The following is an 11,860-nucleotide window of genomic DNA, read 5'->3' as shown; positions in this document are numbered from 1 at the left end:
TCGCACACACCTTGATCTACCTAACCGTTTCTTTTGTGTTGCCTAATCACAAACAATTCATCTGATTGAACCGTATGTTGTATATCACACACACCTTCATCTGACTGCCCATTTCTTTTGTTCCTCCTCATCGCAAATAGTTCATTGAACTAAACCGTATGCCCTGCATCGCACACGCAACTAAAATCTGAACCATGTTTGATGCATCCGTCATCGCAAACATTTTGCACATTTTTGACGGGTTTCTTACATCACTCTTTGCGATTATTGCATCACACATAGTTTCTCGAAGGGTCTCCGATCTTATGTCGCGTTAGTAGCATCCTGCAGTAGTGAGAGTCTTGAGCTTTTGCCAATATGTGTCCTTAGCGTTTTGAGGGGTCCACATATCTTGTTTATGCCATACCAATCATTGAACTTTCTGAAACATTGATCTTGAAAGAATATTAGTTCAATGAGCTATATGTTGTTATGAATTACCAAAATCACCCGGGGATTAGTTGCACTTTCAATCTTCCCCTTTTTGGTAATTGATGACAATATATAGATCAAAGCTTCGGCAAATGGTAATATATATGAAGTACATCGTCGCTTTGAGAAGTACGTGATAAGCAAGAGCTCCCTCTAAATTTGTGCATTATTTAAATTTGCTTTTGAATGCAAATGCACAATCAATTAGGATCATGGATTACTCTTCCATGTCAAATACATTTTGGTGGAGCGCTCAAAATGATAGAATATGAAATATGCACTCATCACCAAAATAAGATATGAATGATCATACATGAGAGATAGAATATCATCATTAAGCACAAGCATTAAAGTATGATATGATCATAGAAGTATCTCTAACAAGCATAAAACATAGTTTCAACCAAACAAGCTGAGCAAATAGAGTAGCAAAAGGAGGCAAACGAAGCAAGCACTCTCTCTCTTGAAGCCTATGATCTATACACTTTGTCCCCTTTGGCAACAAGTTACCAAAAAGCTTGAAAACTCATAGTGCCTCATGCTGCGGCGCTGCCGCCAAACCCAGACGCCTCACGCCCACGCACCCACGCGCCCATTGCTGGAGATTGATTCCGATGAAGAGATAGATTGGATAGGGATAGCTGCTGCAATTCAAGCAGTTGAGGCTGATGCGCCACTGGTTTCCTTTGTTGAGCGCGAGATATTTGCTAAAATTAGTGATATATACATATTATAGTTCATTCTCATGCCTTGGAAGACCCGTCGAGGTCATCTACCTCCACAACCTCGTGTTCATTGTGCAAGTAGATTTAAAAGGATGCTACCACCTAGTTACCATCATATGATCATATCAAAATATACAAATCGTATCACACTTGTGCTAATGCATACATAATTTTGTCGGTCTCGTTTGGAAATTTGAATGGGATCATATTGTGGCATAAGTGAGCATTCAAGCGACAAGAGTCAATGTTAGCAGTTTACTACTACTCCGTTCCGTAATGTAAGATGTTTTTTGAAACTAGTGTATTGTTAAAAAACGTCTTATATTATGCCAGTGGTTTTTCAAACCCTTATTATTATTTTGTTGCTGAATGCTATGAGTTTTGGTTGAATAGAGATGCATTTGTACCGAATTTTTTTGACATTAGATGTTCGCCCCAGCTAACTTGAATTCCTGGGTCCGCCATGGACTATGCGTGTGTATATGTTGCAAGGCAGTGTTTGGTGCTTGCATACCTTGGCCACATAGCAGCTCCATCTTCCACTACCCAGAGCAATAGCTGTGCTCGTCGACAATAAAATCTATATGGTGGCCTCCCTCGCGATGACATTATTGTCTTGGATTTGACGGACTCAAGTTTGTATAGAATCCAGCTCCCACCTAGAGTGAAGTATCACAGTTTCAACACCATCTTGTCACGGGCAGATGATCCTTCCGGTATATATCTCATCCATGTCATTGGCTTTCAACTTCACATCTGGCTCCATAAGGGGGACAAGTGGTTGCTGGTCGATACCATTTGTTTGCACGAGATGTGTGCTAATCTGAGGATGCTAGATAACATGCTTGAGGATGAGCATACTGGCCGTTGCTATATATGTCAGACAGGGGATAATGCTGAGTTTTTGTTCTTAAAAAATGTGTGGATGTGTGCTCTATCTGGATGTCAAGAACAGGACACTCTGTAAAGTGCATGCGATGGCACAAAAGGATCGACATTTCACTGATGTCTACCCTTTTATGATGGTTTGGCCTCCCACATTCCCCGCGCTCAAGGATGGTCCTGCAAGGTTTGCCTTTTGCCTTTTAGTTGATCTGTACACTGCTCTAGTTGAAGTAACATGGTCAGTGTGCATCGTTTATTGCATTGTTTGGTATATCTGTTTGGTATAACTAGTATGACTTACATCTGAAATTGTTAATACCTGATCTTTTGGAATGTTGCTTATTGGATCGTATATTCTTTTCTTAAAGACAAGTGGATTGGTAAGTTTACACAGCTGGGTATGCTTTAAGCTTATGCATGATGTGTGAGTCAGACATGTCTCACCATGAAAATTTTCCCTTTCTACAAAAAGTGGCTAGTCTAGGCTAACTTTAGTTTCCGAGTGTACATAACATGTTAGTGACTATCATTGTACTAGTTACTTGGCTTGCTAGTCCATTTGAAACATAATAAAATATTCTGATGCTGAATTACTTCCATCCTGATCCTTCACGTGCTTCGCTGGACCAGGAATGCCATGTGAAGGAAGAGGATATCAGGATGCTTTTGGATGATCAGCGACAAGGGCATCATCAGGGCAGCGCAGGGAGCTGCATTTCCTTAGTAGCTGTTGTAAGTTGTAGGACCCACTGTCCAGACATGGCTGATTTTGGAATGCTTTCTCCATTGTAATCAGTAATATATTTCTCATTCTCTGCTGTTAGCTGCAGAAGATGCCAGAGGAACATCTTAAGAATACAATTCACTGAATGTTCTGTCTTTTCAGAGAACAAAGTGTTCCTTGTCCCATTTGCACGAGTAATCCACTGTCTGGAGAACCACATACGTTTATAAGATGGATATGCTTAACTGCAAGTGAGAGTATTGTGACAATTTATTCAGATTCTGAAACCCCAGACCACTGATGGCTTGGTCCGGCAGATCTGAAGTTCTGAACTGAGAAATGGAAAAAAATTTCTTTTCATTTTCTCCCGGGGACAAGTGACATCCTTCCTGTTTTTTCTTTTCATCTCTTTTTGTAAAACCTCGGCCGGCTTCACCTGCTGTGGCTATATAGCTTTAGGGTCATTTTGACGATATTCCAGGAGAAGAAAAGGCATCCAGCAAGGCTGTGCAAGAACAAAACTCTTGCTCTAGTGTAACAAGTTTATGTCTGCATCAGTGCATCCATGATGCAGGGGTCGGCAAGATGATCGTTCCGTTATTTGGATTGCATAGCACCTTCTGGCACAGCAACGCTGGATAGAGCTGAGAGCTCTCAGTTTCTCAACTCTTCAGGAACTGCACCCTGATGCATGGCTGAATTTGAAATGCTTTCTCCACTGAGTCAGTACTATATGTTGGTTTCAGGCTGTTCAACAGTTTTCTGCTTCTCTGCTGGTAGCTGAGGATTAATTATTTCTTCATAAGAACACAATTCTCAGTGAAACCAGAGCGATCATCGCCGCGTTTGCGCAAGAAATCCACTATTTTCACATGGTGGACAGGACAGCCTAATTGCACTATTTAACTGATAGCAAGTGTCGCATCGATTTCCCAGTCCCCGCTGCCTCAACCTCTGAACTGATCAAGGGAAACTCTTGCTTTCATTTTCTTCTAGGAACAAGTGCCATCTTTCTTCTATTTCTTCATTTTCTTCATGTTCTTTGAGTTTCAATTTATCAAGGAGCTATCTCGGGTATAAATAAATGAAGGAAGGAAATAAGTAAGATGCCGAGTGAGAGAAATAAGGAAAGAAAGGAATTTGAGTTCTTGTGACAGGAAAGTAAGAAAGGCAAGCGGTCCAAATTAAGGAAGTAGCGGCTCTAAAATGGGTTGTGCATAATGCGTGGGATGGATCTAGGAATTACTCCCTCCGTCCGGAAATACTTATCGTAGAAATGGATGCATCTAAAACAAAAATACGTCTAGATACATCCATCTCTCCGACGAGTATTTCCGGACGGAGGGAGTACTTATGAGCTCCAACTCACTGATTATGCACAGTGTGCGCGGTCAGAAAATCACTCCATTTTTTCTGCGATTGCGGCTGAATATCAGTTTTGTTTCAGTATGGTTACAGACACCCCTGACAATAGCTGGATTGGTGTTTCAGTTTTGTTTCACTTTTGGACATCCATCTTGATTCTGCTTTCGCTTATCAGCTTGCAACGCCTGGTTTGGTGTTTGCGCGATTATTCAAGTTGCGGCCATGTGTTACATTAGGACCAAATATCTAACAGAAAGTTAAATAATCAGAGGTGGACTCATTCGTATTTTTAATTTCATGGCTAGAAATGGAGTTTTTGTGTTAACCATGTACTGCAGTTCTTTCTAAAGAATACTTCTATATTTTTTCTTCTTCTTTCCATCACCACTCTGAATATATTGATGTACTGAATAATATGTGTTTCGATCCCAGCCTTTCTATCTCACTGTTAACAACTAATCAAAGTTTTGCTAGCTTCAAGATATTTCTTAATATAACCAAAATTTAGCTAGCATAGGCCACATAATTTGGCTTGTTCATTATAACATTTTAATAGGCAGATATTTATCAGTTTAAATGTATTTTTTTAGAAGGAGAGAAAGGGGATTGCAAAAGCAGTGTGCGATGGTGTGATACCAAGCTCATCGCGTTGAGATTTATCACGTTTGTTGTGAATAGGTGGACAATATGACCAAGGTGGCGAAGAGATTGGTAACAGGGGTGGGTCGCTTGGAGCATGCGAGGATTTGCTTCCCCCGTCACAACGCACGAGCATATGTGCTAGTTTGGGCAAAAGAAAAAAAAAGGTACACCTCCACTGCAACGCTCCCAGCGGAGAGAAAGAAGCGGCGCCGGCGACCGGAACCCGGCCCCGGCTACGGCCACCGACTTCTTATTCTCTCCTGCCGATTCAATTCAGGTGAGTCTTTCTCTTTCCTGTCCTCTCCCGGTTTCGTTTCTCCTCATCTCGCGGGATCAAACACTAGCTATCTAGGTTTTCCTCCCAAACTAACTCCTCCTACCTAGATTTACTTGCTGCGGCAGCTCAGTCGTGGGGAACATTGAATGATGGATGCCGCCGCCGAGGATCCCCAGACGTAAGATCCGTCCAATTCCTCCAACTTCGATTCTTGCCCCTCGCATTTAATTTGGAGTAGTTTGATTATGGTATTTCCTTGAACGACATTGGTTGAAGAAATCAGTTGCCATTTTTGCATTTGCTCGGCGCTGCCGATTTTCCAAGATCTGTCCTGAGAAGAAACCACACGCGGATGTCGATGGCAAGGCAGGCTGGCATTCCCCGGCGGTCGTGGACCCTGTCTCCAAGGTGCTTGAGGACAACAACCTCCTCGCGGAGATCCTCCTCCGCGCCGGCTTCCCCACCACCCTCGTTCGCGCTGCCCTCGTGTGCAGGTGCTGGTACCATCTCGCCTCGAACCGGGGCTTCCTCCGCCGGTTCCGTGAGCTCCACCCGCCCCGCCTACTTGGCTTCTACATTGGCAGCATCTTGATCCGACCGGAATTGGTAGCCTTCCTGTGCTTTGTCCGATGCTGCCCCAGCCCCCGGAGTTCAACACTGTTGTCCGCCGCATGGCGAACCACAACTTCGATGACCCCAAGAATCTACGGATCATGGACTCCCGAAACGGCAGCATCTTCACCCGACGTCGTGAAGGAAGAGAACTAGCATATGGAGTGCGCCACATAGAACTAGCATATGGAGTGCACCGCCCGCTTTGCCCTGAGAGAGGCATTAACATCGTCCCACCACTCCCAAGAGCCCAGGATCACAATCGCCAATATTTTGATTCTATTCTCTCCAAAGAAGAAGGCAATGGCTTGTCCTACTTTTATGTGTTGACGGAGTTGACTAATCAGACAGAAAATTTCACTTTACGCGTGTATATGTTACAAGGCAGTGTTTGGTGCTTGCATACCTCGGCCACGGCCCAGCTCCATCTTCCGCTACCCAAAGCAAAAGTTGTGCTTGTCGACAATAAAATCTATATGGTGGTCTCCCCCGCAGACGACATTATTGTCTTGGATTTGACAGCCTCAAGTTTGTCTAGAATCCAGCACCCACCTGGAGTGAAGTATGACAATTTTCACACCTTGTCACGGGCAGATGATCCTTCCGGTGTATATGTCATCCATGTCAATGGCTTTAAACTTTGCATCTGGCTCCACAAGGGGGACAACTGGTTGCTGGTTGATACCATTTGTCTGCATGAGATGTGTGCTAATCCGAGGATGCTAGATAATATGCTTGAGGATGAGCATTCTCGTTATTGCTATGTATGTCATGCTGGGGATAATGCTGAGTTTGTGGTTTTGCAAACGCGTGGATGTGTATTCTATCTGGATGTCAAGAACAGGACACTCCGTAAATTGGTTGCGAAGGATCAAGATCACTTCACTGATGTCTATCCGTTTATGATGGTTTGGCCTCCCACATTCCCTAAGCTCAAGGATGGTCCTGCAAGGTTTGCCTTTTGCCTTTTATATGATCTTTACATTGCTGTGGTTGAAGCCACATAGTTTTGCAGCGTGCACCTTTCATTGCACCTTTCATTGCACTGTTTGGTATAACTAGTACGACTTGTATCTGAAGTTGTTAATACCTATTTTTTTTAATGTTGCCTATTGGATCATATATTTTGTTGCTGAAGACAAGTGGATTGGTAAGTTTGCATGGCTGGGTATGCTTTGAGCTTATGCATTATGTGTGTCAGAGATGTCACCATGAAAGTTTTCCCTTTCTACGATAAGTGGCTAATCCAAGCTAACTTTGGGGATTTTGTGTTTGTATGTCAAGCATTTCTCCTTATATGATCAGATTTGAGATTCACTGTAACACAAATTATAAAATGGGAACATGTCGGTTTGATATGAAGGCATTTAACTGGTGCTGCCTGTCTTTTTGAAAGAAAAAAACCCTGTATTGATGTAAATTCATTATTTTTGTTTCCGAGTGCACATAACATGCTAGTGACTATCGTGTACTATCCCCTCCGTCCCATAATAGAAGGTCATTTTGCAAGCTAGTTACTTGTGGCAAAAAATAATGAAATATTCTTATGGCGAATTACCTTCATTCTGATCCTTAACGTGTTTCCTTGGACCAGGATTGCCATGTGAAGGAGGAGTAAGAGGATATCAGGAAGTGTCTGGATGATCAGCGGCAAGGCATCATCTTAGTATTTGTTCTATGTTGTAGGGTCCAGGCATGGGTGATTTAGGAATGCTTTCTCCCTTGCAATCAGTGATACCTTTTAGTGCTACATTGTTCCACAAGTTTTATCCTTCTCTGCTATTAGCTGAAGAAGATGCCAGAGGAACATCGCAAGAACACAATTTCACTGAACGTTCTGCCTTTGTGGAACCAGATATGTTTATAAGATGGTTGATACCTTTATGGATAATGCTTAACTGTGAGAGTATTGCAAGAATTTATCGAGTCTCTGAAACCAGACTACCGATGTCTTAATTTCTGAACTGATAAGGGTAACTTTTCGGTTTTCATTTTCTTCTAGGCACAAGGTTATGCTTCTTCTATTTTGCAAGGCCTTGGCCGCCACTGCCTGCGTCGGTTGTGTAGCTTTAGGGCCATTTTGATACGGGTCGTGTAAGAGAAGTGGTAGGTTTTTAACCTAGAAGGTTGTCTTCTCGATCAGTGAAGTGAGAGTGATGATGAATGGCCGCTCAAGTACACCAAGAATGAGCACGATGATGAATTCTTCATTTACAGAGGAAGCATGTTTAGTGAATGCTAATGCTCTCAACGAACTTGGCTCAAATAAATACACTGAAAAACCAGATTGATACAGAACCAAAAGTAACTCCGTTTTGTACAATATGCAAAGAAAAGGACGGTCAGATCCTCCTTAAGAGTACTAGCACATTCACTTCACTTCTGCCACTGCTCATGGAGTAGATCATTACCCTCCTTAATTTCATAGTCATAGTACCTGACTGGTTCCATTCATGCCACATGGGGCAGGCATACAGCAAGATCACAATCACTCTGACTTACCACATAGTCATAATTAAACTAGTAAAAAACAAATGAAGCTAATACTCTTGCTACCTCATCTGACGGATGAACCGATCATTGCCAGATCAAGGCACACAAGATAAACTCCATGTTGATGTTAGATAACCATATTACAGACAGAGAGAGCCACAAGTTACCAGTACCGTATTGATGATCAACCTGTGGTCAACTGTCCAGTCGCAGCAACAATCTCAATCAGCGCAATCTTGAGCCCTCGATACACCGACCTGACCTCCAGCATTCGCGTCATCAGCAGTGTGCTCGTCATCTTGCAGCATCTCAGCACCTTGTTCCGGCATCTCCTTCTCATCACCTTCCTGAGTATCTGCCCAAGATATGTGTACTTAGATTTTAGATATTCAGGAGTTGAAAGTAAAACAATCCACAGGTCTTGCCATTAAGCAATAAAATACTCCCTCCGTTCCTAAATATAAGTCTTTTTAAAGATTTCAATATGGACTACATACGAATGCGTATAGATATAGTTTAGAGTATAGATTAATTCATTTTGCTCCATATGTAGTCCATATCGAAATCTCTAAAAAGACTATATTTAGGAACGTAGGGAGTACTTGGTAAATTGCTTATGAAACAAAAAGCACAGGAGGAAGCATAAAGTACTAGGACAATATGGAACTAAAGAGATGTAAACTAAAGAGATGAATCATAAGAGAACTTAAGAGCAATAAACGAAATGTTTTACAGAAATTAAAACTTTACCACATCAGACTTGCCTCCCTGCTTATATCTATCAAAAGAAATGAACAAGATAACTCCTTCTTAACCGGAAGAATGTGAAACAAACCAAAGGTGAAGTGTGGTAGCAGTGCCCTTTGAGCTTGTATGCCTTCTGCAATCATTGTCATGACGTCGTGTTTCTTACGATTTCAAGGTGATTCCAAAATAATACTCATGCTGTGCACAGTTGCACACACCTTTCTTTTACTTCTCTAATCAACTTAAAAGTGCCCAATATACGCGTACTCAGACTCTAGATATTCAGGAGTTGCGAGTAAAACAATCCATAGGTCTTACCATTGGGAAATACTTGGTAAAATGCTTACGACAAAAGCACAGGAATAATCCTTCAAGACTACTTCTGAGACATAGTTCCATAGGGATAATATTGGGTTCAATGGATTTGAAATATAGAACAGAAATACACTTATTTTATGGTGCTTCTTATCGTCATTTGCAATCAAGTCGGATTACACAGCCAGATAAGACATGTAAACATAAAGAGATGTATCATAAAAGAACTTCAGCGCCATAAACGGAATGGTAGCAGAAATTAAATTTTTCACCATATCAGACTTGCCTCCCTGCTTATATCTATCAAGAGAAATGTGAATGAGATAACTCCAGCTTGACCGGAAGAAGGTGAAACAAACCAAAGGTGAACTGTTGGTAGCAGTGTCCTTTGAGCTTGTATGCCTTCTGCATTAGTTTGGCCATAAAAACAACAATCATTGTCATGATGCCGTGTTTCTTACGATTTCAAGGCGCATCCAAAATGCTACTCATGCTATGCACAGACCTTTCTTTTACTTCTCTAATCAACTTAAAGTGTCAACTAAAACAAACTTAAATAAACCACAATTATGTTCCTCAGCTTAGCCACAACACAGAGAATGTGACAACTAATAAACCGTGTAAACAAGATTCACCATGACAGTAATGAACTACCGTATCAAGCAACTGACAAGATGTGTGATAACTAAGTGAATGAAATAACTAGGATGCAACAGAAAGGTTACCACTTGATACTGTTGGTGTGGACAGAAATGGTGGAAAGTTGGTATATGGCCACGGGTAAAGCATGCTAGACTCTGATCCAAGCACCCTCTCAAGCTGTAATGTCTTGATATCCAGTGAGAAAAGGCCACCATCAAGCGATGGGCTTCCGCAGTGACGCAGGAACAAGTTTGGCCTTGGTGAACCCGCCCACTGCCATTGAGAAGAACCCAGTGAGACTATCTTCTCCAACTGCCACTGGCTGGAACTCAGACCACTGTTTCGCCTAGTGAAATATCTGATTTCAGGTGTCCCCCTTGGTCGCACAAACAACCCAGTGATGCCCTCCCCTGCCTCCACAACGTCTACATACACATAAGCATAACCTCTGGCTTCCAGCGGGAGGTCGAGGAGTGAGAACTCCATTGTCCGGGTGTCGAGCACACGTAGCTTCTCCCGGCAATCTGTCATCCCGTACAAGCAGCCATGCACATATTGGCGCCAGGAGAAGGAGGCCAACCCTGACAACGGCGGAGCAGCTCGCCATTGTCCCGTGCTGGAAGAGAAGACGAAGGCGACCTGATTACCATCATCTTCACGCTCTGCCCTCCATATCACTCTGAAAGACGTCTCTTCCGCAGCCTCCTCGTCGTCGTCGTCGCCGCCGCCGAGGAGGAAGATCTGCCATCCTATCCCGCCGGTCGTGGCCGAAGGAAGCCACTCGTCGAGTGCAGGGATTCGGGGCAGCAGGAGGTGGCGCCGGTGCAAGGGGTCGCACACCACCAGCTCCTCGAAGTCGTAGGGGTCCCGGCCGAGGAGGACACGACCGTCGCGGATCTGGAAAATGTGCCAGGCGCTGGCTGGGGCGCGGAGGAAGGGGAAGGAGAAGTCGGCGGCGAGGGCGACGGCTTTGGCGGCCGAAGCGGAGGGGTAAGGAGGTTCGGCGGGGTGGAAGACTCGCTGATTATCGAAGAAGCCGACGAGGGGCTGGGCGTGGCGCTTGCGGTAGCGGCGGAGGAAGGAGCGGCAGGCGACGAGGCTGCGGAAGGAGGCGCAGGCGGCGGAGATTCGGACGAGGTCGGCTGGGTCGGGGACGCGGAGGAAGATCTCCGGGAAAAGATCGTCGGGGATCTGCGGCGAGTCCATCGGGGCTGGCCGCTCTCCGGCGTGGGAAAGCTGGGTGTTTGCGGCGGCGGCGGCTGTGAGCAGGAGAGCACTGCGTCCGTCTCTCTCTGTAGGGTGAAGTGCTCCTTACTGTCTAACTGGGCCAAGTCTATAACGGGCTTAAATGTCCAAGCCTGGCCCGTCTGAGAATCAGATTGACATCCACCACCAGTCTTCGAGGGAAATTTGTTGAGCGCCTTTTCTTTGGCAAAAACAAAAATACAAAAAACAAAAAACAGCTCCACAAATCATCATCATGGAGGTTTTGAAAAAAATATTAATCATCATAATAATCAGGAGATTAACTTCATGTTTTATTTGATTGGAATTGTAACTTCATCGTGTCATGGAATGAAGAATCTATTATCATTACTCCATAAAAAAATCACTATAAAATTGACAGATTTTTTTACCAAGATCACACAAAATGAGAAGGAAGAACCACTCTAACTTGACCAAACACAATATAACCACAACGCAAAAGAGCTTGTCCAACAAAGTGGCATCTCGACCAACATCAATCACCACCCAAGGGAAAAAATTCAAAGGAACTCTCCTTGTCGACGCACTGATGACCCACAAGTGTAGGGGATCTATCGTAGTCCTTTCGATAAGTAAGAGTGTTGAACCCAACGAGGAGCAGAAGGAAATGATAAGTGGTTTTCAGTAAGGTTTTCTCTGCAAGCACTGAAATTGTAGGTAATAGATAGTTTTGTGATAAGATAAATAGTAACGAGC

At 43.5% G+C, this 11,860-nt stretch overlaps 1 protein-coding gene and 1 pseudogene across 2 annotated transcripts; one reads left to right on the top strand and one right to left on the bottom strand.

Annotated features, from left to right (window-relative positions):
- Nucleotides 1–2,173: 2,173 nt before the first annotated feature.
- On the top strand, nucleotides 2,174–7,308 carry LOC119320782 (annotated as a pseudogene).
- Nucleotides 7,309–8,101: 793 nt separating this feature from the next.
- On the bottom strand, nucleotides 8,102–11,202 carry LOC119324345. 2 transcript variants are annotated; one of them, XM_037598132.1, is made up of 3 exons: nucleotides 9,982–11,202; nucleotides 9,529–9,661; nucleotides 8,437–8,549 (listed from the first exon to the last, which is right to left on the bottom strand). In XM_037598132.1, coding segments are annotated over exons 1-3 (1,257 nt in total). In that variant the 5' UTR covers nucleotides 11,105–11,202; the 3' UTR covers nucleotides 8,437–8,548. The 2 variants fall into 2 exon arrangements, with proteins under 2 accessions (XP_037454028.1, XP_037454029.1); XM_037598131.1 differs by lacking the exon at nucleotides 9,529–9,661 and having other exon boundaries at nucleotides 8,102–8,549.
- Between the last annotated feature and the right edge of the window lie 658 nt (nucleotides 11,203–11,860).

This window comes from Triticum dicoccoides, chromosome 6B (genome assembly GCF_002162155.2).
Source record: "Triticum dicoccoides isolate Atlit2015 ecotype Zavitan chromosome 6B, WEW_v2.0, whole genome shotgun sequence".
Taxonomy (NCBI): Eukaryota; Viridiplantae; Streptophyta; class Magnoliopsida; order Poales; family Poaceae; genus Triticum; species Triticum dicoccoides.
The sequence above is the reverse complement of the archived record's forward strand: the minus strand, read 5'-3'. Positions and strand labels throughout refer to the sequence as shown.

What these genes read in the sequence shown, in the direction of transcription:
- LOC119324345 (XM_037598131.1), bottom strand. Translation starts at nt 11,104, where the DNA reads ATGGACTCGCCGCAGATCCCCGACGATCTTTTCCCGGAGATCTTCCTC. An exon ending in CACACCAACAGTATCAAGTG is followed by an intron (nt 8,550 to 9,981) that starts GTAACCTTTCTG and finishes TATCTTGGGCAG; the next exon opens with ATACTCAGGAAGGTGATGAG.